This window comes from Centropristis striata, chromosome 2, assembly GCF_030273125.1.
Source record: "Centropristis striata isolate RG_2023a ecotype Rhode Island chromosome 2, C.striata_1.0, whole genome shotgun sequence".
In the NCBI taxonomy this organism is placed as follows: Eukaryota; Metazoa; Chordata; class Actinopteri; order Perciformes; family Serranidae; genus Centropristis; species Centropristis striata.
Window position 1 is genome coordinate 22,996,199 of NC_081518.1, and position 25,594 is coordinate 23,021,792.

General features: G+C 37.9%; 1 protein-coding gene across 1 annotated transcript in view; it reads left to right on the forward strand.

Annotated features, from left to right (window-relative positions):
• The window catches only part of LOC131982739 (C-myc promoter-binding protein-like), a 109,081-nt gene that overhangs the window by 25,777 nt on the left and 57,710 nt on the right, over positions 1 to 25,594 (forward strand). Inside the window, 8 exon segments of the mRNA XM_059347320.1 lie at positions 5,741 to 5,987; positions 10,265 to 10,334; positions 13,646 to 13,815; positions 20,333 to 20,658; positions 22,419 to 22,485; positions 22,707 to 22,765; positions 23,268 to 23,412; positions 23,643 to 23,818. Coding sequence (XP_059203303.1) covers positions 5,741 to 5,987; positions 10,265 to 10,334; positions 13,646 to 13,815; positions 20,333 to 20,658; positions 22,419 to 22,485; positions 22,707 to 22,765; positions 23,268 to 23,412; positions 23,643 to 23,818 — 1,260 coding nt within the window.

The following is a 25,594-nucleotide window of genomic DNA, read 5'->3' on the forward strand; positions in this document are numbered from 1 at the left end:
TCAACTTTATTTGTCCTCGAAGAGCAATTAGTTTTGCAGCAACATAAAACAAGCATCAAATAACATTGGGAGTACACAGACGTAATAGCATCACTACAAAACTCAAATTTGATTAAATTTTAGGGTAAATATGAAATTAATTTGTCATTATGGTTCATAAAACGATTTAGGAAGAATTTCAAGACATCATTTTGGTTAAATCAAGTTTTAAAAAGTTATTTAGATACATTTTCATATAAATCATCAATAATTTTGAAAGCATTCAAGTTATAAATTAAGTTTGCACAACAACAGCCAATGTACATTTAGGTCATATTGGCTCCTCTTTGAAGCATGCTCAATAGATAAGAAGAGGTCAGTGAGTAATGAGTGTACAGGAAAAAACATCAAATACAGCACCATATAAGCAGCACCCACCAAGCATTGTGTGTGTTAGAGAGCATGTGTGTGCAGATATACCTCAGATTTGTATATTGTTTCATGTGATACAGTTGTTGCTCAGCTTGCAGAAAGAATACTTGGCGTTATCTATGATTACTTTTCATATTAATACAATTCTGTCTCCTTTAAATAATGAGAACTAGAAAGTAAAATAAGGAGATTTGACACCTCCAGAACATTGTTAATCCACCCAAACTTTAGTAAGTAGTCCTCAACTTCAGCTTCAACTTTATTTGTCCTCGAAGGGCAATTTGCTTTGCAGCAACATAAGACAAGCATCAAATAACATTGTGAGTACACAGACGTAGCAGCATCAATGAACAAGCTTCCTTCAGAACAGAACTTGATGAGGACTATCCTGTCATCCTCCTACATGAAAAGTATGACCAGCATAGCAATTATAATCAAGATAAAGATTAAGAAACATCAACAGGATCATCCAGCCACAACAACATAATCAGGGTTCAACATAACAGTTCAACATAACAATCACAATGCATAAACAAAATCATCCCACGGCAACAACATAACCAGAGCTCAACATGACGTCATTACTGCCGGGAGCACTGATCCCTTTTCTCTGAGTTTGGAAGGGTAGTGTGGGGGTGAATGAGTGTTTGTATCTGTTTGGGGAATCTGAAGCAGGATTTAAACTCCTGATAAAGGGGAGAAAATAGACACACTCATTCATACACAACTTCATGCAGAGGATGTAGGTTGATGCACGTGATGTAGAACCAAGTTCACAAGTTTGAGTTCTGGCTGCACTCTTTTTTTTTTTTTTGCTGTACGTTGTTAGAAACATATGCTGAAGTCTGTGTCAGGAATAATCGGGGGACTAAGGGCAAAATTAACCTAAAGTTCAAGGGGATTTGCCCCATAAAATACAATCAAGGCTGCATAAAAATTGTCTTATTGTGTATGTTAATGCCTCCAGATTTTGCCCAGAATTGACCCGTGGAAAGTATTTTATGTTCTACTCTGGCTGAGGTTAGTACAACAAGCTCATTGGTGTGCAAGTCAGTCACACTACGGTGAGCACAAATGAAACATCAGAGCTTGAAGGTCGTCTGTGGGCTACCGGTCAGCTACAACAAGAGAGAGAGAGAGAGAGTTGTATATAAGATGAGGGTCTCAGCATCAGCAAGATGTGCTGATGGGATGTTAAATGTATAAATATAGCCTCGGTGGATCGAATTAAAACTCTTCTATTAATGGACAAGTTTTATTTTGTAGTTTCAATGTCATAGCATAAGAGATTCTTAATAGTTTTATAACCTGTTGTGACCTTTTGCCTGTTGTAACAGAAATATTACTTATTTTGTACAAAGAAAATATTTTCTGACACTTGCACAACTGTCCTTTTATCTCTTAAAACTGGATATGAACAGAACCACGACTTTAATGTACTTACACCCCCTACTCATTCAATATATAAAATGTTCTATTTTAAATACCACCTCTGCTCTTTTCCCCTCAAGAATAATGTTCTGTTGCATAAGTCTCTTGAAGCAACATTAGAATTTCCTTCTTTTTTTGGAATTTAGCACCCCTACAGTTTTCCCCAGCAGTGCAATTCACTTCTACACCACTGTCAGTAAAATGTCAATTTGTTATGACTAAGGGTGCTTTCACACCAGCAGCAGTTGGTGCGCACTAAACAGTCCATTCGAACCAAAAGCTCTTAGTTCTGTTCGTTTTCGTGGATGTGAAAGCATCAATCGCACTAAATCAAGCGGACCGAGACCTCCAAAAAGAGGTGATCTCGGTCCGCTTGATTCCGCAACAAATGCCAACCTCTGGTGCGGTCCCTCTGGTGAGAATGTGAACCTGGACCAACTCAGGTCTAAACAAACTATTCGAAATGCATCAATGCTTATTTGTAAAATATAAATATTCCCCTACATTAATTCAGCTGCAGCTCAAATCGTGTAGTGACCTATCAACACATGGCTAATTTGAATATTCAAATTAGCCATGTGTTACTTATTTTGACACAGCTTTTTTGACACACATTTGCACCGCTGCTGAATGAATGTAGGGGAAACACTAGTATGAAATTAATTTAATCTGTTATATACATGTTTCATTTGGTACAACCCCATACATTTCAAAATCCTTCTCAAAGTACGCATATGTTCAATAACTGTAGAATCTCACCATGTCTCAAACCAAGCTTAAAGTAGAATTTAATTAAATCTTCCAAAAGAGCCATAGCCTATTCTTGCTTGTCGTTTTGTTTCGTTATTAGGGCTATATTGGAAAGGTGCGTGTCTCATCATCAGCAGGACAGCATTGGTGAAAATGGCGTGTCTCCTCTGCCTGAAATGACGCGCTATGCTCATTCCGGAACTGGATATTTTGCCAGAAATGGGTTATGTTGACGATATAAAAAGCAAGGATCAACATAAGAAACGGTGTGCGAACATGACGCTCCATTGTGAAAGTTGAAATTGGCGCTTATTTCCACCGGAAGATGATGAAACGTCATTCAGACCAATGTGGTTTGTTTGCATGTGTGAACGCGGACCACACGCAGTCTGTATGCTACTATGTAACAATTTTACTGCCTGGTGCGGACCAAATAATCAAACTAGCGGTGTGAAAGCACCCTTAATTATGATAAAAACTACTTGCCAACTTTGCAAACAGAGCCAAACATCAAGCGAATGCAGTTAGTACCCGCTCACCAAAGTTGCATATTGTAGGAACAGGTGTTTGTGGTGCAGAGTGGGAATAGCAGAGGCACCGTTCTCCCAGTTATAAGTCTGTATTAGCATCACAATGATTTTGGAGCTGCTTTAGGTAAAACAATTATGCAATGTGTTTTATTGTGTTATTCTCTAGTACAAGTGGGATGACTGTGTCACACAACTCCAGCTGTTTGGAGAGGCATTCAGGGTCTAGTTCAGCAAACACAAAGGCCATTTTAAAGTTCTGCAGAATTGTTGGCTCTGTCAATAAAGAAAAAGGTGTCAGCTGCAGGGCTCTGATGGGACTGAACAGATCCTGATGAACAGCAGGCAAAGATGTGCACGCAGTGTTTGTCCTTTCTGCGAGCAGAGCAGAATCGCCATCAACCGAAATGATAAAAAAACAAAAAACAGACAAATTTTAAAAAAATCCCCCAGTTGACCACTTTACATTCTGTTCTCTTTTTTTAAGCTTTCAGATGGTGCCTCAAAATGCCTGTTGAGTTCCACTTGAAACAGTAATGGAGGATAAGTGCATAATGGAAAAGGGATGTTTAAAATTACTGCTACTGTTCTGTACCTCTGAGTACTTGTCTGTTAAGTGGTTTGTGCAAGTGTCCTCTTGTGCCTCATCACAATGCTGTAGCGGGTTAATATGTTCAGACCGACTTACATGTATAGACTGTATGAGGACTGTCAGACGCTACAAAATCAAAATTTGATCAGATTTAAGGGTCTAAATTGAATTAAGTTTAAGGTGATAAAACTATTTTAGGTAGAATTTCAAGACCTCATCCTGGTTAAATAAGGTTTTTAAAAGTTTTTATATACAATTTCATTAAAAAAAAACATTTCTTCAACACAGTAATCTCTTTAATAATTTTGACAGCATTAAAGTTATAAATTAAATTTGCACAACAATAGCAAATGTACATTTAGGTCAAAGTGTGGTCCACTGTAAAGCACGCTCAATAGATAAGAAGAGGTCAGTGAGTAATGTTTATAGGAATAAACATCAAATACAGCATCATATAAGCAGCACCCACCCACCCCACCAACACCTGATAATATCTAACTTTTGTCTTTAGTAGGAAATAATTGGCTGTTTTCCAGTTTGATTCTATGACTGGAAAAGAAGAAAAAAACCTTTTCTATTTCTTCTGCTCAATACAGCGCCATATTTAACTCAGTAGAATGTAATTTAATAAAGCAGCAGTTATAAAAATGTGTAAACTGCGTCTTTGAGGCAGACACTTGACATTTATTCACTTCACATGGAGCTGAAATGAATACAGAATTATGTTTGATGAGGTAGTGTAGGTTTATGGGCCGTAAGAGTCACAAGTTATCTTTCAGAAGGAGTAGATGTTTATTGTTAGGCTCTGTAAAATTTAACATTATGTTTACAGGTTTTCTTCCCCAACAGCAGGAAATAATTGAAGACTTTTATTTGCTTCGTTGTCAGTCATTTAAAATGGAAAGCAACTTTTGTAACAGACTTTTCACAATTCACTTAGGTCTTCTGATAAATTCGTCAAAGCAAATTTTTACAAAGCAAATGTGTGCGTTTATTAAGTAATTTGCGTGGGCGTGCTGGTGTTTAAGAATGTCAAACCGTAACCTTCTACATTTACTGTCGTTAATTTAACTTGTTTTACAGAAGAGCTTTGAAGGTTAAATACCAGCTGGAATTAAATGTATTTCCTTCTTAGTCATAAAATGTCATTATGACATTATGACTCAGGAGTATCATCTATGAGCAATATATTAATGGAGTCTGGCAACTAGAAAGTGACAGAAAAAACTCAGAAAGGCATCTATGCTGGCAATGAGAAATAAGTCTGTTGCATATTTTTAGCAGGTTTTCTTGTGTGTAAAAAACCTGCATATTCTGTATGCCCTAATTTTGTTGGAAGAAGGGTATTACTCTCCACAGCAAAGCTCACATATTTTACTTAGTGATTAGTCTGTCAATTTGGGTTTGAATACAGCTGAAGCTGCTCATTTAGCTTCAGTACTTTCCTAAGTGTATGTGAGCTGCCACATTTCTGTTGTTGCCTGATACTGAATATGACATTTGAATGCAACGTAGCTGGAAAAGTGTCATGTTTTTCTACCCACTAGCATCCTAATTATGAGTTACAAAGAAACTAAAAGGCCTCCTCAATGCTGACTTTCTGCAAATGAAACAGGAGAATCCACAGTTTAAATTAGTTGGAAGTTTCCCTTCAGTCTCCTGTGAGTTTGGCAAAAGTTATTTAGTTTAAAAGTGGCCTTGAGCTTGAAATTAAGGAGACATCTGTGCACTCTGCGTGCCACTTTATAAGCTCATAGATCTCTCACTGGTTTTTCATGAATCTCATCAATTCTACTTTGCAGTTTATGAGGTGCAAAGCAGACATTAAGTTTAATCAACTGCATTCTGTCAGCTGCTGAAAACTGGGATAAATGCCCAGCGTTAGACTCAAACAGGGAGCTCCGCCTGATTGGCCCAATGAGATCATGAGTGCATATTGTGTTGATTAATTCTGAGGTAATCACACTGATAACTACACGCTGAACTGAGTTTTGTTTGACTGACTGCCGTGTTGTGCCTCGTCCCACAGCGTGCTGTATGAGTGGAAGGAGCGGCTGAAGCAGGGCTGCCACCTCATCCAGACCACGCCCGCTGGCCGCCCGGCCAACATCAGCGGAAACTCCTCCCAGCGCATCTACGTCACCTACCGCCGGGCACCCGAGAGCCAGCCGCACAGTGCCCTGGCCGTCACCGACATCTGCATCATCATCCCAAGCAAGGGAGAGACGCCGCCGCACACCTTCTGCAAGGTGGAGAAGAACCTCAACAGCAGCATGGTGAGAGAAACACCGGAGAGAAAACATTTAATCATTGTTAGGACGCTGCATGCTTCTTACATTTTGTTTGGTGAGGTGTGTCCAGGCTCTTCTACCATCTGGTGTTGTGATAAATCAGCAATACGTTCTTGGCTATTAGTTGCTCAAACTCAAAAACAAGGGCTTATTTCTAGCGCGCCATTCTGCAAAAACATTTCTTAAATTTGTCGCAGAAGAGTTAAAAAGACACATTTCTACACCCAGAGCAACAGGAAGGATGCATGAAAGTGCAGTGTAGACACTAGGAATGGGCGTTTGGAAGAAACCTGCCAATTCGAGCATCTATACCATTGATGATCAATTAATTGATCAATCATTATATTTTTACACAAACTCCTGTATGTAACATATATGCATGGGCAAAATAAAAGATGTTTATTTATATATATATATATATATATATATATATATATATAAGAACATTGACCTATATAACAGAAACGGGTAACTGAGTGTGTTTCTCAATTAAACTTTTATTTCACTTCAAAAGCCTAGAGCTCTTAAAACAATCAAGGCATACTCTATTGTATAATGTACTGCGGGGTTGCACAAAAAATACTGCATTCTGTCTCTTTATTTGATATAAATTAATTATTCCCATCCCAAGTAGACACGTTATTCATTAAACACAGTATACTATTTCTGCTGCTATAGGAGTCTCAATTAAATCAGTAATAGAAGACAGACTTTGATGACATCATGTAGTAGCATGGCATCATGAGAAATGCTGTCTTCATTATTAAACAACTGTCATGGTGATGAAAATCTGTCCAACGCATCTCAGGCAGAAATCATTTTCACCGACAAGTTAATGTATGAAAGTTTTATTAACATTTAACATGTATATAAATAGTTTTGTAATGTAACAATAACTTCCTTACTTACCATTAGATGAGTGGAGGACCCATTAAGCTACTGTAACTAATGGTTATGTGGCAGATTGAGTCGTGGGCTTGCCCAATAAAGGACTGCTGGAGCTGTTATCCTTGGTCAAAACAATCATACTGACAAGAACATAAAGTGAGTGTTAAAGGTTGTTATAACATTAAAATGTTTTCGTACGCCTAAACTTGGTAGCACCACAGGCCAATTGATGTAAGAGCACATCATGGTAAGCTGGATCGATATTGAAATGTATCAATAAATTAGCTCTCAACTGGATTAATAAATTGATAAATAGCATTTATAAATTAATTGATAAATAAATTAATAAATTGCGAAATGGCAGCAGTTAACAAAACAGTGATGCTGTGTGTCAGAAAAAGATAATATTACTTACTTATGTAGCCTAATTCTGTAACCTATGGTTTTCACTCATCTCTGGTCTATCATCTGGTTTATACCAAGAAGTTGCAGCAACTAGAAGGGTTAAAGGTTATATGGTCCATCAAATAAAAAACACTATTACTTTGAATGTTACAGTACATTTTTTCTTTAACATTGTTTTAAACATTTAGAATTATGTAAATATATAACTCAACAAAATAAATAACCGTTTTAGAGGCTCAAATGTCGGTGCATCTTTGAATGCACCAAAAAGGAGAGTTTGACATAAAAAAGTTCTAATCAACAGCTTTTCTAAAAGCCGAATTGTAACGTACAACAAACTATATTTATGTCTGCACACCTCAAACTTTAACTGCTCTTGCTCCTTGTGATGTCAAAGAGAATCCTTGAATGTCGAAGTAAGGAAATGTGAGGGTGGAGGGTTCAAGTTGAGGGTAAAAATGTCCCATTCTTCATTACAGAATAACTCCTGAAATGTGTTGATCATGATGAGGTATTAACATATGTCAGTATGTGACATTTTAAATATTTGCAGACTTCATTACTCATCCTGTCAGAGCCTCGTCTGAAATCCAAAATGTCAGTGATTTTTTTTTAGCCAAAAGTCTTGAATCCTCAACCCGACTCTGACGCTACACTCTCCATCAAATCCTCCTCTACACGTTTCAAAGCTGAAGCTAAAATAAATGATGTGAGCTTCAGTCATCAATACAAGATGACATTGAGCTTTATTGCAGTGACTTTGAGTCAGGCTGACAGCTTTAACGGCCATACTTTCTTCAGTTAAAGATTTGAAATGAGTTTTGTTGGGAAGAAGTAGAGCTTCTTTGTGTTTCTTTGTGCTGAAACATTTTGAAGTGTTATGAAGGTCATGGAAAAGGATCTCACCTGTTTCTTTTTAACATTAATTGTGGTTTTTCAGTAGTTAGGAGGGAGATTTCAGCCCCTCGTGACTCACCCATACTCGCTAGTGCATCCAATTATGGAAAATTGTCTAAAACAATCCTGCATTGCCTCAGGAAGTTTTCGTGTGTTTATCCTGTTCTAGTCTAGTTTCTTCTTGATGAGGGAAGTCCCCCGAGTTTTATAGCCTCTGCTCTCGTGTTTGGTTTAATCCTCACCCAGTTTTTGTTCTGCAGAAAAAATATCTCTTTCTATCCAGTGTCCTGTCAAGTTCTTTTTATGTCTCACATACACACACACACACACACTATGATACTGTAAAAGTTCTTGCTGTGTCAGCTTGGTCCACTTTTGGCATTTCAGAGAACATGCGACCCCCCCCCTTGAGAAACTATGTGAAAAACGTCTGCACGCTGAGAGAAAGTGTGCCAGGAAGTGTTTAGAGCCAGTATATAAATCTACAGAGGTTCCTATTATAAAATTGGGATTTAGCTACACTAATTTTTCAATCTGACTTATGTTGAAGCTGCGAGGATCATTTTAATATTTCAGCACAGCTCTGGTTGCAAACTTCACGTCCTGCCCCGGGCTGTTAAAGATTTATTGTAAATTTTCAGCACCGTAGACCATCTTCCCCTCGCAGTGACTAATTGTCTCCAACATTTTATCATCACTTCTCTCCACATGCTAATGGTTTAGTTAGTAAATGCACATGCTGGAGTGTAGGTCTCTGTTGATGGAGGGGTAGAACATCTTTGTGCTGTTTTTTCTCCTCCAGTTTATTGATAATTACACTGACTGGCTTTAAATGGACGTTGAAATTGAGGCCAAGTGATAAATGAAAATAGACTCCAGTTATATAGTGCTTTCAAGCCTTTGTGGACAAAGGGCTTTACAATTAACCTCTCATTTGAACACACAGGCAGAGATGGTGGTGGAGGAACTTTGAGGCACTGGCATGGAAACAAGATTTTTTAAATCAGACTTTCTTTTTCCAGACAGCCACTGACTTCTCTTCATCTCAGTGTGATGTAAATAGGACTTAAAACTATTTTTTTATACAGGACATCCACTAAAGTGATCGAATTTTAGTCGTCAAAATCCTGGTTGATGCAATAAAAGTTTACATAAAGCAGCACATCCAGACAAATACTAGGCGCAAGATTGGAGATAATGGGAGATTGATTATAATAATAATTTTTAGTGTTAACTGGCAGTAAAAATGTTTATACGTAAAACCACATCTTACTTTGTTTTGGAGCTTAAAACAAAGAAGAGCATATAAATATATTTTCATGAAGGGAGCATAATGTAGCCTGTAGAAATCATTGTTGTATGCCCAAAGATTGGATTAGTATTAATTCTTTGACTTTAGTTGCACGTCATCCTCCATCACTCTCTCCTTATTTCCTGCCAATTCTCAACTCTGTTTCTAATGAATGTACAATTACCCCCAAAATCTATATTTAAAAAGAAATGGATGTCATAGTTGCCACATAGCCAATATCTTGCAAAGCCATGAAGAAATGAAGAGTGTGCTGCTAAAACATTGCATTCAGTCATATGTAATAAGAGATCAAAGCCCAGATGACAAACAAACATGCACTTTGTCATGTTCTTTTATGTTCAGCAGCTGATTTTTAAGGTGCATCTTTGAATGCACCAAAAAGGAGAGTTTGCAAAAAAAATAAATTGCAAAATCGTTTTTGGGATGAGAGAACTACTATAAAAATCTGCAGTAATGTTAAAAACAGCAACTTAACACCAAGCTGAAGATCAGTTTCACTGACTTCTTGTGGTTAAAAATATTAATAACTTATATACAAGTTACAAGTTTGCTCCTCTGGCCAGAAAGAGGTCAGTAAAAACATGATTTCCAGCTGGTGTTAAGTCTTAATGAGCCAAACATGCGAAAAAATGACAAGAATGGGAGGGAGTAACTGGACTTCAGCTCGAAATTTGATGTTAGTTTTGTAGGATTATGCATTTTGTTCCTGACCAAAAGGAAAAAACAACATGCTAAGTTTTCTGTTTCCCTCTTGTTTCAGTGGGGCTCCTCTGTCTACCTGTGTTATAAGAAGTCTGTGGCCAAAACCAACACAATAGCCTACAAAGCAGGTAAGCCCTCCTAATCCCATAACTACCAGAGCACGCAGATCCACATACTGATGTGAACCTCCTGCTGATAAAAGATATCAGATAACCTTACAGATACTTTCTCTCCTTTCTCAGTTTTTCCCCTAATTACTTATGTATGTGAGAAAAACAAAATAGTGAGAAAGCTTCTAGATACTTGTGGTTTCTTGTTGTCGAAGGGGTAAGAAATTGGAAAAGTTGTACTAAAAATGAAGTTAATTCTGAAGTGATAAATATTTATTAGCTGTTTTCAGTATTTGTTGCAGCTGTGTGTTGTTGTAGAAATGTCTCTTGAGAGACGAGGGTCTGCTGCAGGATGACTTTCTGCTACAGCTGTGTTTGCAAGTTGAGGCTTGTTGAAGCATGTTGATGCCTCAGAGTTGCAGCGAAGAGATAAGCCTCTGCACGCCAATATTCTTCCCCTTTCAATGGGTTATATGGTTGCCATATTTAATGTTCATACAGCACCTCTTTTACATTAAATCCATGAGAGTTTCCAGTGCCAAACACAGCTGACAGAAGATTGTCATTTTCTGATAACACTGTTGGCTCAGTGCAGTTGTGTTTGGCTCGGCCTCAGATAGGCCCGCTGATGTTTTGTTGTACATATTTTGAAATATGCAGCAGACTGTGAATGGAGCGATTTTTATCTGTTTCTCACTGGAGCTTTGGATGACTCAGTTGACAGAAATGAAGTTTATTTTCAAAATTTTCAGGCCAGGAAAAACCCAGCACACATAGAGTTTTGGAAACAGACGTGTTTTGCAACATCTGACTTTATTTATAGACTAATGTGACAGTTTGATCCAGAACTGAGCAGGCTGAGTTTGTCGAGAACTGGCAGCAACTTCCTGAAAATGATACCACATTAAAAGTTGCATTCACCACGATATTTTTATATGACATATTGCAAAATCAGAAAGCAAAAAGTACTTGCATGTTCATTACATTGTCACTAACTGCAGCTTTATGGAGCTTCTTAACCTTTTTTTATTTTTTTATATTTTAGCTCATTTGCTTTTACAGCACATTTGTTTTTATCTTATCAGCTCCATTTCCAGCAGCATCAGGCAGCTGATTTCAGCTGATAAACCGTGCACTACCTGCCAAACAGATAAAGTTAGCAACCAGCTGCTGAGGAAAGTAGGACATGTAAGAAGCAGTTACTTTCGTCAGGAGTTGGTGGAGATCAAACCTACAGAAGCCGAGAATGGCCATGTTTTTTTTAAATTGGCGTGGCCGGACATGCACACTATGCTCATTTTGTCCACATAGTCAACATCAGCTCCTGTCCCAAATCGAAGACATGTTGACAGTCTCGCAGACACACACACACACACACACACACACACCTGACTTGACAACTAACGTTACAATGTAGCATGTAAGTGCAATTAAACTTCGCTACACTGCATATAGTGAAGTGAGCAGCTGACAGCCAGTTTTCTGTTTTCAGTCTCTTCACAATATGATTCCATCAGACCTTATATCTACACCTATGCAAAGTCCCATGTTTTACAGACATTTGTAGTTAACTAATAAGGTAAAAGATTTTGTTAATGTTGCATTTTGCTGAACTTCACTTACCTTTGTATCATGCATCAGGCACTTCCCTCAAAACAGCCTAATTAAGCCTCACAACCTAAGTTCATCTAATTCGTTATCACGCGAAAATGATATTTGGTGTAGATAACGAGATAATAAGTTGTTATCACGAGATGACGCTGTATCAACAAAAAAAAATCCATCGCCATTCTCTGCTTCCGTATAAACCGAGCTAAAAGGAGAGTGAATAATGCACTCACATTCACCAGGTTGACACAAACACCTACTGTGTGTTTGGGGTTTTATCATTCTAAATGCTAAGCTTGAGGAGGCAAAATTAATCTGCACAAAAGTTTTGCATTTTGGTGAACTCTGACACACTATTTTGTGCTTTTGATCAATATGAATCCATCTGGACTGTGCTGAACTCTGAAGGGAATGGAGACCAATACAAAATAAGCTATCTTAACTTGTTGAGTTGCGTTACTTTTATTTCACCTCCAGTAGGAGTAAAACTGTTCCACAAAAAACAATGATTTGCAGCAGACCGTTGAGCAGACGAATGTTATGTTAAATATGTGTTTTTTTTTGAGTGAACTTGTGAACTGATTGCCTGTAAGCAACCGAGCTAAGCTTAAAAGCTTTCTTACATTATTTGTTCATTATCAAGTCAGTCAGCATAACTCCCAAAACTATTTCTTTTAAGTGTGCTAAGCTCTCTGGTCCTGTTGGTAACTGTAGTGTTGAGGCATGCAAAACTTTTTTTACACAACAAATGACCTGTGCTGTGGACAATTTTAACAAGTTTTCCATCACCACTTTGTAACTTTGTCACTGTAACAAGTCCAACTGCCTGACAAAATGATACTGCAGTGGAGAAAAGCAAATGACTGAACCCTTTCATCTGTTCATTAGTTCTTTAACAATGGAACAATTCTAATAAAAGTGGTACAAACTTTTATAGCTGGAGATGCTGACCAAGTCTTCATGACACAGCAATTTGTGTTTATTTTTTCCCTCAGAGGTATTATAATGTAGCTGTGCACATGCAGGTGTTTTCATGATGAATAATTGTGTCAGATTATTTTTCGCAAAGTGTTTAATAATACAGAATTTTAAGAAATATATACACTAGCGCTCAAAAGTGTTGATTTCCATGAAAAACAACAAAACTTTTTTATTCATGAAATGAGTCACAAAATGAATCGAAAATGCAGTAAAGAAAGTGCTTTTCTTTAAAAAAATAAGGACATTTCTAAGTGACCCCAAACTCTTGAGCAGTAGTGTATATATTAATATTTGTGCAGCAGTTTGTGAATTTGTGATGCAACATGTGAGAGACTGGTTTGAAAGTTTGTCATTTAGTTTGTGTTGTTAAAAAATTCAGTGCCTGTTTCCCATACAGTCTTTGAGCCAAAGTTGAACGAAGCACAGAGTTAAAGTGCACATAATGAAAACCCCTGCATCATTGTTTCGTTTGTGTCCACTGACAGTGACTAATGACCCAGAGGCCTGATTACAGAGCACTGATTGCTTATTACTGAGGCAGGCGTCTCCAGAGAGACACCGACTCAATAAAGTACATTATCACTGTGATCACAATAAACTGAACTTGTTTCATTTTGAGCTCCGCTGAAAGGCGATTGTGCATCTGAATCAGCTGTTAATTGGTAATCACAGGGGTGAGAGGGTGCACTTTGCAGCTCTAGAAATTGAGTTTGTTTGTTCTGTTTTTTGTTTCCTTCCAGGTTTATTCAGCAGATATCCTGAGGAGGACTATGAGTCATTCCCTCTGCCAGAGTCTGTCCCTCTCTTCTGCCTTCCCATGGGGGCCACGATCGAGTGCTGGCCAGCTAACACCAAATACTCCCTGCCTGTCTTTTCCACCTTTGTCCTCACCGGAGCCTCTGGAGAGAAGGTAAGACGGATGGATGCACAGATTCATACTTGTATTGCTTTCTTTCCCTCTCCTCCAGACGACTCACAAACATCTCAGTAGCAGCATCAGACACAAGAGAGTGTCAGTGACTGTTAGACCTCATAAACAGACTGTAACTGTCATCTATACAGCTGACATGACCACAACTAACACACCACAGTGGGGCATGAGAAAACCACATGGCAGAAGGGAAAGTGGGTCAGGGTGCATATTGCCCCTGCCATGTGAAAACCATCTTCTTTTAAGGAAAAAAACTCATTTTGGCTAAAGAAATTTACCAAACACAAATAAGAAAGTTGCAAATCTAGTTATACACACCAGATCAATCAAGAGCAAACTTAAGACTTATCTTTTTAATTTGGCTTTTACTTGAACCATTTTAAAATATTTTTCTGCTCATCCATCTTAGTGTTACAGCATCTTCTCCTTTATTTGTTTATTTAACTGCTATTATTTATTAGTCTATTTTTATATATTTATTTTATCATGCTTTACTTTTTGATCATTTATTTATTTTCATCTTTTTTATCTAGCTTTATTATTTTTTATCATTATTATTATTATTATTATTATTATTTACTTTATGTTTTATTTATTCTACCTAATTTCTAACCTGCCTCCAATGTTTCCTCACTGCTCAATGTTGAGATGGCACTTCCTCAGTTTGTGCATGGTGGAATTGGGGTTGGGCTGTGGGTGTTTGCTTGTTTGTTTGTTTTTTTTCAAAACTTTATTTATTGATTTAAAAAAAAAAAGAAAAAAATACACAATGAACACAACCACAGACATGAAACCCCCATCCCTCCCTCTTATAACCAACAGTTACCTCGTAGACAAATACTTGAGTTAATAAAAAAAGAATGAAATAAAATAAATGAATTAATTAATAATAATAATTAAAATAAATAAATTAAATAATAATAATAATAATTAATAAATAAAAAATGGGGGAAAATAACTAACTAAATAATAAAATAATACACAATAGTTAAAAGAATGAAAGTATACATAATTATAATTAATTAATTAAATAACAATAATAACAACAATAATAATAATGAAATACAGTTAAATGGACAGTTTAAGACAGAGTTATAAAACGTGGTCACAATCCTATTTCTCTCTCCCAAGGGTGTTTGCTTGTTTCTATGTTTTATTATTATTATTCATTATTATTATTTATTATTTTTTTCCTTTTTTTTCTTTTATGTGAAGCACTTTGATACATTTATCTTGTATGAAAAGTGCTATACAAATAAAGTCTGATTGATTGAAGAGTAGGACAGGACAGAATATATAGCTCATTCTGCAGGTAATTTCAGAGTCCTGACATTAATAAGCCCTTCAGTGAGAATCAGCATGTATGAAGCAACTTCAGGACCCATCAGATGATCCATCAGTCATTTCCTATTATCCACCGTGTTTAATTGATTGAGGCGGCTCAGATCAGTCTGAGACGTGATCTCCGTTTGTCGGCTGAAAACACACAGGTAAGGGTGTTATGGGTAATCGAAGACTGATGTGCTCGTCTCAGGAGTCTCAACAACATGCCATACAAGCTGACTGATTGATCCAACTTCTTATCGAGAGGTTTTATTGCTTTTTCCTTCAGAGTTTCTTCATGCATTTCATCATATTATTGCCACAAGTGGCCTTCTTGCTGAGGAGAGGAAACAATGCCTCATCAAAGCGCTTATGATTGTTATTGTCCTGGATGTTTATATTGATAATCCAAAGTATTTCCTGTTTGTTTTATGGATATAGAGGTTTGTTTACACTGGACTCAAATTGATTTCCTAATTTCTTCTACTTTTCCTTTTTTTTATTACATTAAACCCCCAATCAGGTGTCTGAACAACACCTGTTTGTTTGCTTATGTGCAGCCTGGAGAGCCATAAATCCAGCCTAAGACACCAAACATACACACAAACATTCTTGCTCTCCAAACCCGAACACAAGCCCCTTCCCTCCGTGTTGGTCTGTGGGTTTGGAGCGCCGCCCGATTCTGGACGTGGCTCATGTTGACACATATTAGTGAATTGTGCGGTGAAACGCAATCGTGATTGAAAACAAATAACATCCAAAGCCGACTGATGTTTAGATAGCAGCAGCTCGGCTGCACAAGGCCAGTTAGGGGTCGGCTGCGGACACTGGTGCCAAACCCGCCGCGGCCTGCTGCTGCTAAGTCGAGTGTGTGTGTGTGTGTGTGTGTGTGTGTGTGTGTGTGTGTGTGTGTGTGTGTGTGTGTGTGTGTGTGTGTGTGTGTGTGTGTGTGTGTGTGTGTGTGTGTGTGTGTGTGTGTGTGTGTGTGTGTGTGTGTGTGTGTGTGCGTGCGTGTGTGTGTGTGTGTATGTGTGTGTTTGTTTGGAGGGCCTGCTTCAGCACATGCAGGGGATATTTGGTGAGGACAGTTTGTATGCTGACTTGTGTTTTTTACCGGCCAAGGTCAGAGGGAGACTCAGCGGGACTTCGGCAGTCTGCGGACTTCATGTCTAACTGAGGAGTCATCTGTTGACCCGTGTACACACACATCTCTGTGTTTCTGTACTTATGAGGACCCTCTGTTGACTTCAGTACTTCCTTAAACCAGAACACACTCCTTTGCATGCAGAACTCTAACTTTTACTTATCCAAGGTTAAGGTTGAAACCTGCAGAAATAGAAGTTTCACATTGTTACATTATTTTGTATATAGTCATGGATAAATATTAGACCACCTTGTTTTCTTCAGTTTAATGTTCATTTTAATGCCTGGTACAACTTAAGGTACATATGTTTGGACAAATATAATGATAACAACAAAAATAGCTCATAAGAGTTTAATTTAAGAGCTGATATCTAGACATTTTCCATAGTTTTCTTGATAATGATTTTAGTTATTATAATATTATTACTGATGCAGGAACATCTAAGCAGTATTTTAGTGTTGCAGATACTTGAGGTGGTGCAATTTATTTAACATCTTTGCACACAGTTGTACAGCAGGGCTGCTGCTCTCGCTTCAAGATGAATCTCGCTTTTTCTTGGCAATTTAAGTGACTTGTAGTCTGAAACTTCTCATTCCAAGGGGCATTATCTATGAGTGCAGACTATAAAGCCTCCGAATCAACCTACAACCAATCAGAGCAATCTAAAAGACTGAGTGATACATGCAAGTTGGGGCTATACTTGGTCCTTTCTTTCAGCAGGAAAAATAAGCTAGTAGCATCAGTGCACTACAATGTGTTTCTGAAAACATTTGAGGTGAGAAATGGGCAAAGAAGCAACAGACTCTTGATTTGATCAGCGCTGCTTGTTTTGACAGTTTGATATGAGTTACACTGGACATCAGTCACCCTAACAAACCTGCCTCGTATGAGATAAACGCTTGTGATTTGTTTATAGGAGTCCACTGTGGGTGGGAATCTGGATTTCTCTCATGATCATATGAGTGAACTGCATTTTTAAATCCTGAGCCAGTGTGTGTACCTGAGATCCACAGAAGGAGGTGAGATCACAGGAAGTACCACCAGCTGGTTCAGGAGCTTCACCTGGTTGATCGTCAGCTCAAAGCTTATTTTAGGATGATTCAGTAACTGTTTTGCCTCTCAAATCTTCTGATCGGACAATTGGAAAGAAACCCATGATGTTAGGTTTTTTCCGCTCTGAGCTAAAGTTACTTCAGCTTGAGACGTTCAGGTGCTTCAGCAACACAAAAGCAGCAAAAATGCTTGCAGAACAATTGCAAAAAGCCGACCCAAGTTCCATAAAGTTGCTCTTCGTGATCGAGAATTTCATAGTTACTTGATTTTAATATAACTTGTTAATGAATTTTAATATCGGTAGAGGCCCTATTAGGTTTCTTGCCGCTACCTTGCACCTTGCACCTTGCTTTTGTTATTTCTTTATCCTTTTCTTTTTTGTCTTATTATTGTGCAAAATAAAAAACTTCAAACTGCCTAAACTAAACTTTTCATCTTTCAAAACTAATCTTAACTCAGACAGACTTTAAAGGAATGACTCAGAACCAAATCCTAAACCATCCCAAATCATAAATCCTGTTTTGGAAAGTTTTTTTGTTTTGTTTCTTGTTTTGTTTTTATATTGCAGGTTGTTTATGACAGAATAAACCTGAACCATTCCCTTGGATAACTGGGGATTTGGTTCATTTGGTTCTTACCTTGAAAACACAAAAACAAAACAACATAACAAATGTTTTGTTTGTATTAATGACATGCCTTGCATTTACAATTGGCATTCGTATTCGAAGAATAGAAAAACAATGTTGCCGGCCTCATTTCTGAACACAACACACACACACACACACACACACACACACACACACACACACACACACACACACACACACACACACACACACACACACACACACACACACACACACACACACACACACACACACACACACGAACACAAACACACAGGCGGCTTCAGTTCAGTCATTTGCAAACAAAGACCCGGGCCGCCTCGGTCCGTTTCTGGGGGGAACAGTTGAAAACCGACTCTCACAGGCGGGCGGCTGATAAGCCAGTTAGCTTTGATGTGAGCGTGAATTGGGGGAAGTCTCATATTTCCAGGAAGCCGGAGGGATTTATTTGTCCTAATGCTGATGCTGGCTCAGCTCGCCGCTGTTTGTTTGGCCACAGTTGGCACTCGTGGTATTGATGTTCAATAAAGGCTAAACAGGGGGGCACTGGACTAACTTCATTTCTCTGCTCATTGACGTTTTCATTAACTTATGAGTGCACGGATGATTCAGAGAGCTGCTAAGAGGTTTCTAAGCTATCTGATTCTTTACATTATTAGCTCTCTTGTTGGACTCTCTTTGGAAATTATTCCTATTATTAATAACAAGGTTTAAAAAACACAAGCAAATATTTTGCTTTTTTTTTTTAGATCAAATACACACAAATGAAATGTCATAAATATGGTTGAGAAGTTCTTCTCTTAGACTTTCTCTTCTGGAAATTATTGTTAGAAAATACTTTTAAATTACACTTGGACAATGACAATATTTGTGACTGTCCCTAAATCTTGGTTGTAAGAGGGTTAGAAAATTATATCAAAAATGCTCCTCACAGGTATAGAAGAACTCATGTATTATATGTATGTATGTTTGTGGGGTCGGTTGGATGTTAGATGGATGCATGCATACTTGTTTTTGTACATTTTTCAGTCTTGAAAACTCTAATTGTGAAGTGCTTTGTAACTGTTTTTAAAAAGTGCTTAACAAATAAAAGTGTGGGTGGATACAAACATAACTGTAGAAACAATGAAAGTGACAGGAAAGAGCTGAAACTCTTTCAATTAGCGGCTTAATCAATTAGTCAACCAACATAACAATTATTAAAAATGAATCATTTCAGTTGTATTTTTTAAGATAAATCATCCCAGGTTCCAGCTGTTCAACTGTGAATATTTGCTGCTTTTATTTGTCATATTTCATTATCAGTTAATATGTTTGGGTGTTGCAGATCTACTGATAAGGAATATGATCATTTGTTGCAGACTGACAATAGAAAACGAAATAAAAGAATATTTTGATAAGCTGCGGATGTCCTTACTTTAAGTGTGACTGTGTCTTTGAATCCTGCACGAACATCTTGGAGATATAAAACATATTTCTGTCTTTATCCACGGTCATACAAAAACTATTGAGTGTCACTCATACAGAATGATTTATTATAACGAAACCTTGTAGGAAGCAAAACAATGTTGTGTGATCTTTTGTTGAGACTCTTAACCATTGAACTCAGGAACATCTACAAGGTCTTATCTTAACCTCAATAAACTCCTCACATAAGGCAGGCAAGTCTGAAGGACTCCAAAGTCTCTCAAAATAACAAAACACAACAATACACACATCATACTTTCATACATTTTTAATACAACACAGCCCTGATGCTAACGCAGAAGTAGTGAGAGTTGCATTCAAAAACACTTTAATAGTGGTGACGTAGAGGTAAACCAACATGCCAGTTTGACCTTAGAAAGAAAAGAAATGTTTGTGTTACATCATAAATGTATTCATCTCTGTAACTATAAGATGCAGTGTTGGGTTTTTTTAGATAGTGTTAGGAGTTCATGCAGTTACTGTATATGATGCATCTCAATAAATTAGAATACCATAGAGAAGTTTGTCAGTGATTCAATTCAAAAAGTGGAAATAACACATTATATAGATCCATTACACAGAATGAAACATTTCATGTCTTAATTTATTTAATTTCTTCTAATTATAATGATTATGGCTTACATTTAACAAAGACCTAAAATTCAGTGTCTCAAAAAATTTTAATCTTACAAAAGACCATTTTTACAAAGTATGTTTAATATGGAAATGTTGGTCTATGAAAAGTATTTCCATCTATATGACTCAATACTTGGTTGGGGCTGTTTGACTTGAACTAATGGAAATGGACTTTTCCATCATATTCTAATGTATTGAGATACACCTGTATATGATGCATATCCATGATTTATCTACTCTGTTTCAGGTGTACGGAGCTGCCATTCAGTTCTACGAGCCGTTCCCACAGGAGTGTCTGACTGATCAGCAGAGCTCCCAGCTGGGTCTCCTGAGCCCGGAGCCACAGAAACCCCCCTCCTCCTCTTCCTCCTCTTCCTCCTTGTCCTCTGGTCGTACAGGGACAGCCACCAGCAGCAGCAGCTCCACTAACAGCACCGCAGTTCCACGCTCCGTCTACACCAACAAGTGCATCTGTCTGCTCTCCCACTGGCCCTTTTTCGACGCTTTCCGCAAGTTCCTCACATTCCTCTACCGCTACTCCATCTCCGGCCCCCACGCCCTGCCCATCGAGAAGTGAGTTATAATTACACCTAGTCAACATGTCAACATGTACACAGGTGTTTCTGAAAACAGGTTTTTCCTCTCTTTTGTTCTCAAAAAAAAATTAAGACCCTGTCCACACAAGCACTGTTAAAAAAATCTGTCATGAGCATGCCAAACCAAAAGCCAGTAATGTATTGGCAGCCAGACATTTTAATATCTTCTGTTTGTCAGTATAGTAGAAGAGTTGATGTTCATGTTGCCTCATTTGTGACTCCTAACAAAGGAGATACCAGCACTCACAGAAGTTACAAGCCAAAAACTCAGATTTCACACGTAAACACTGAAAACAGAAGTTTTACTAAAGGTTTGTTTTTAGTGGTCTAAATGAGAGAGTTTGAATGTGAAGGAAAGGCTAAAATGCATAAAAAAAGCGATGTTTTAAGAAATATCCGTGTGTGTGAGTACTACAGCTTGACATCACCATTTAATGCTTTGTTAACTTCTTGGTAACTGTTAATTTTACAAAGTGGTTCTTAAAGTTTTTTTTCCCTTTTCTGTAATTTTTCTTTCAACAATGTGAAAACATGATCACGGACGTATGATCTAACCACGAATTTGACTTATTCCTACTTTGAGAGAAATAAAGTTTTGTGTGTCACTTTAGCATGGCAGATGGATCTAATCACTACAATACCCATGAGCCTCAGTAGCTGTTTCTCAAGAGAAGAAGCCAGTTAGATGCTCTTTTGTTGAATTTGTAAACAAAATCCAACACATTTTTTTAGAAAATGAAACCAAAAATAATGTACAAAAGTTCATATTGTTAGTTTTATAAACATTGTAATTAACAGCAAAAGTAATGTTTAATCAGCTTTCTAATCACTGTAATCTTTAGTTTTTGCCCCTCATTAGCGGTGCATATCACAGAATTTTATTTTCAGTGAATGGATATTTATTTCTGTAATGCACCCTGGGAGTTGTAGTTAACTTCTCCCCTGAAGTTTTTATGCACACAGACTTGTAATCTGTCTTTTTTAATCAAAGAATGAGGTATTTTCTAATGTGGTTGTTAATTGTGGATACTGATGATGACCAGGAGAGTTTCATGCTGATCTCAGTCGTTGAAATGCTCCAATTGAGTCACATAACAAAGTCTACAGGAAATATGGGAGTTTTACTTCTGGAGCCAAGGGCGCCTCAAATAGCTCTCTTACGTTTTGCAACTCTATTATTTGAGGCAATAGATCCTCTGTTCTGTTGAAATGCTGTCTGATAATTACCTGAAAACATTAAAAGATTTCTCTAGACTCATTCTGATGGCATCTAAATCACTGACCGGCACAGGTGATATTAAAAATAGCCTGACCTCGCCTTTTGAGAAATAAATCTGGTCCGAATGGAGCATTAAGACAGATATATTCGTTTCTCCTTGACAAAATGCAAAATTTTTGGTCAGGAATTTACTTTACGGTGTCAGAGTAACTAAATCAATGGAGATAGTATCTGCAGTTAATCTGAGGGACAGACAGCAGACATGTTTAGTGTTGCACCGAATAACAAAATAGTTCCAGAAATGCAAAATCCATCACCGCTACAGTTCTCTAAAGTCGTTTTAGCTTGGACTTTTACTTTACTTGGTGAGGTTATTTGTAACAGAAGATTTGTGCTTTTCATGTTTTACAGCTGCTAATAACTCTAACCTGTGGGACAGAGGTGCACTGACTGATTATCCTGCTGCCAACTGCTGGTATATTTTGCTTCACACCCCCTTTTTCTTCCTCTTTTTTCAGGCACATCTGTCATTTTATGCACAAAGTTCCCTTCCCGTCCTCTCAGAGGCCTCGCATCCTGGTGCAGGTAAGTTCAGGTCAAAAGAGTAATGTGACGTTTGCTGCTGATGTTAGAAATGGTAATTATTTCATCCTGCAGAGACAATAGTGTTGTTTTTCTTGAAGTGTTAAGGATTGCCTGGCGGGGTGCAGCAGTTTAGGTCCTCCATTATGGATGAATATTTAAATGATTCAGTGCAGGCGTCTTGTGCTCGGGTGGTTTTATCTCACTCTCCAGCTTCTCTGCAGCTTTCTCCTCATGACAGCCTGATGTTGAGCCAGCCAGTGTCTTCACCTTTACCACTCAGGTAAGAGCAGCTGCACACAGGGTTTTTTGGTGATCTGTGACAGCACATATTTTATGATAAAATATATTATATTAGGAATAATGCATTTGGTCTTCTCACGTACAAGTTTGCAGTGCATAAACACTTCAGCTTAATAGTTTGTAATCTGCTGCCACAAAAGTTTGAATCCAGTCAGATTTCTGAGAAGATTATTCTATATTTCTGACTTGGTTTTTCATGCTTTTAAGCCGTGAAAAGTTCTCTTTACAAATAAATGTTATTTTGTATGAAGGTTTTTGGTATGTCAGGTTCAACTGACGACTGAAAGGGCAGAAAGAGACAAAAATATTTTCTATATTATCAATTTGAGCTCCCTTCATGCATTTGAAATAATAAAAAAATACAGAAAATGTCTATTAGATTGACATGACAACATTATTGGTCTGTAGAGTATTTTTCAACCCAAAATGTTTGAAGGACCAGGAGGTTGAAATATTTTGCATTTTCTTTGTGTTTTTCGTAGTGGTGGTCGATTCTCCACGCTGCTCCAGAACCTTGGACCAGAGAACGCCATCACCCTGCTGGTGTTCGCCGTCACTGAACATAAGATCCTGGTCCACTCGTTACGACCCGCCGTGCTGACCAGCGTCACCGAGGCTCTGGTGTCTGTGAGTTTCAACATTATGGCTTTGGACTCCTCATCCTGCATGTATTCTTTTTTTGTGTTTTTTCAGTAAACTGAATTAATTGCATTAATATTCTGGATATAAGCAGTGAATCCATTTTCATCTCTGTTTACGTGTTTGACATTATTTCCTTTTAACCTGCAACATTTTACAGGGGAGAGAACCTTTTCTTCTGTTTCATCTCACGTTCTCCCCTTTCTGCTCCTCCTCAGATGATCTTCCCATTCCACTGGCCGTGCCCGTACATCCCTCTGTGCCCCCTGGCGTTGGCCGATGTGTTGAGCGCCCCCTGTCCGTTCATTGTGGGAGTCGACTCTCGCTACTTTGACCTTTATGACCCCCCGCCCGATGTGAGCTGTGTGGACCTGGACACAAACACCATCTTCCAGTGAGTACAGTACACAAACAACCTTCACACTGATGTTCACTTTTTTAACCATTGATGTGATCAATCGCGTCCCTAAAAGTAATAGTTTTGAAAAACTTAACCCCTCTATCTCACTTAACATTTTTGGCTTTTTAATTTATTTGTAATAATTTTGTTATGTTTGCCTGTCTGTGAGGCACTAATTTTGTCAGTGTGTGATTTATTTTCCCCCCAGAATTTTATTAACCTCAGCTCTGATAATGAGTCTATAATTAACTGTACCCAAAATACAGAAGAAATCCTTAACGACAAAATGTCCCATTGAAACCCATTGGAACCACAATTTTTCTTCTCACGGCCATTACAGCATAAAATCATGCGCACTACTATATCTGGCTTTCAATCTAGAGTTCTGGCTTAAATTTATTTTAAACTATTTTTCAAGCTGATAATGTCAGTTGGGAATATATGCCAAGTAAATAAATAAGTACAGTAAATGTATAATGTGCAGCAATATAGTGGAGCGGCTAAGTGCTCATTTTTGCCAGAATCTTTCAGTTTATGATACAAGCGTGAAAATTGGCATGAACACTCTCCATGGGTCACTTAACAAGAAAATTGTCCGAGACATTTGAAATTTTAAGATGGCGGCCATTTTTCAAGATGGCCGACACCTAAGTGGAGCAGTTAAGTGATATAATGGTTTATTTGGTGATACAAGCATAAAAATTGGCATGAGCAGTCTCTGCTGGTCACTTGACAATAACCCACCCACAGTTACTTGAAATTCCAAGATGGCGGCCATTTTTCAAGATGGCCGACACCTTAGTGGAGCAATTGAATGATATAATGGTTTATTTGGTGATACAATCATAAAAATTGGCCTGAGCAGTCTCCATGGGTCACTTAACAAGAAAATTGTCTGAGACATTTGAAAGTGTAAGATGGTGGCCATTTTTCAAGATGGCCGACACCTTAGTGGAGCAATTAAATTATATAATGGTTTATTTGGTGATACAAGCATAAAAATTGGCATGAGCAGTATCTGTGGGTCACTTCACAATAACCCACCCACAGTTACTTGAAATTCCAAGATGGAGGCCATTTTCAAGATGGCCGACACCTTAGTGGAGCAATTGAATGATATAATGGTTTATTTGGTGATACAAGCATAAAAATTGGCATGAGCAGTATCTGTAGGTCACTTGACAATAAGCAACGCACAGTTACTTGAAATTCCAAGATAGCGGCCATTTTTCAAGATGGCCGACACCTTAGTGGAGCAGTTAAGTGATACAATGGTTTATTGGGTCATATACGCATAAAAACTGGCATGAGCAGTATCTGTCGGTCACTTGACAATAAGCCAGCCACAGCTACTTGAAATTTCAAGGCGGCAATTTTTTTTTCAGGATGACTGCCGCCTGCCATGTGGGCCTTTAAATTACAATAGGCCACCCACAGTTACTTGGGTTGACAAAAAAACACTCCCAGCCACTTGAAATTTCTATTTTCAAGATGGCTGCCCCCTGGATCCTCAAAAGATAAATTTTCTCAGAGAAATGTATTGGGTTTTAGATTATTCTGGAAAACAAGTTTTAACACATCATAATACAGTTGTTTTGATTTGTTGATCATAGACAGATTAGACAAGAGTGAGTATCTGCACTACCAGGGCACACTGGTGATATATGACTGCTGTTAAACTCAGAGTGGGGTTCAGTGTCAGCCAATTGTAAAGTTAGTCAAAGAAGAGACGACAACTCTCTGAGTAGTTTTAGTTAACCGGGTGGTGTA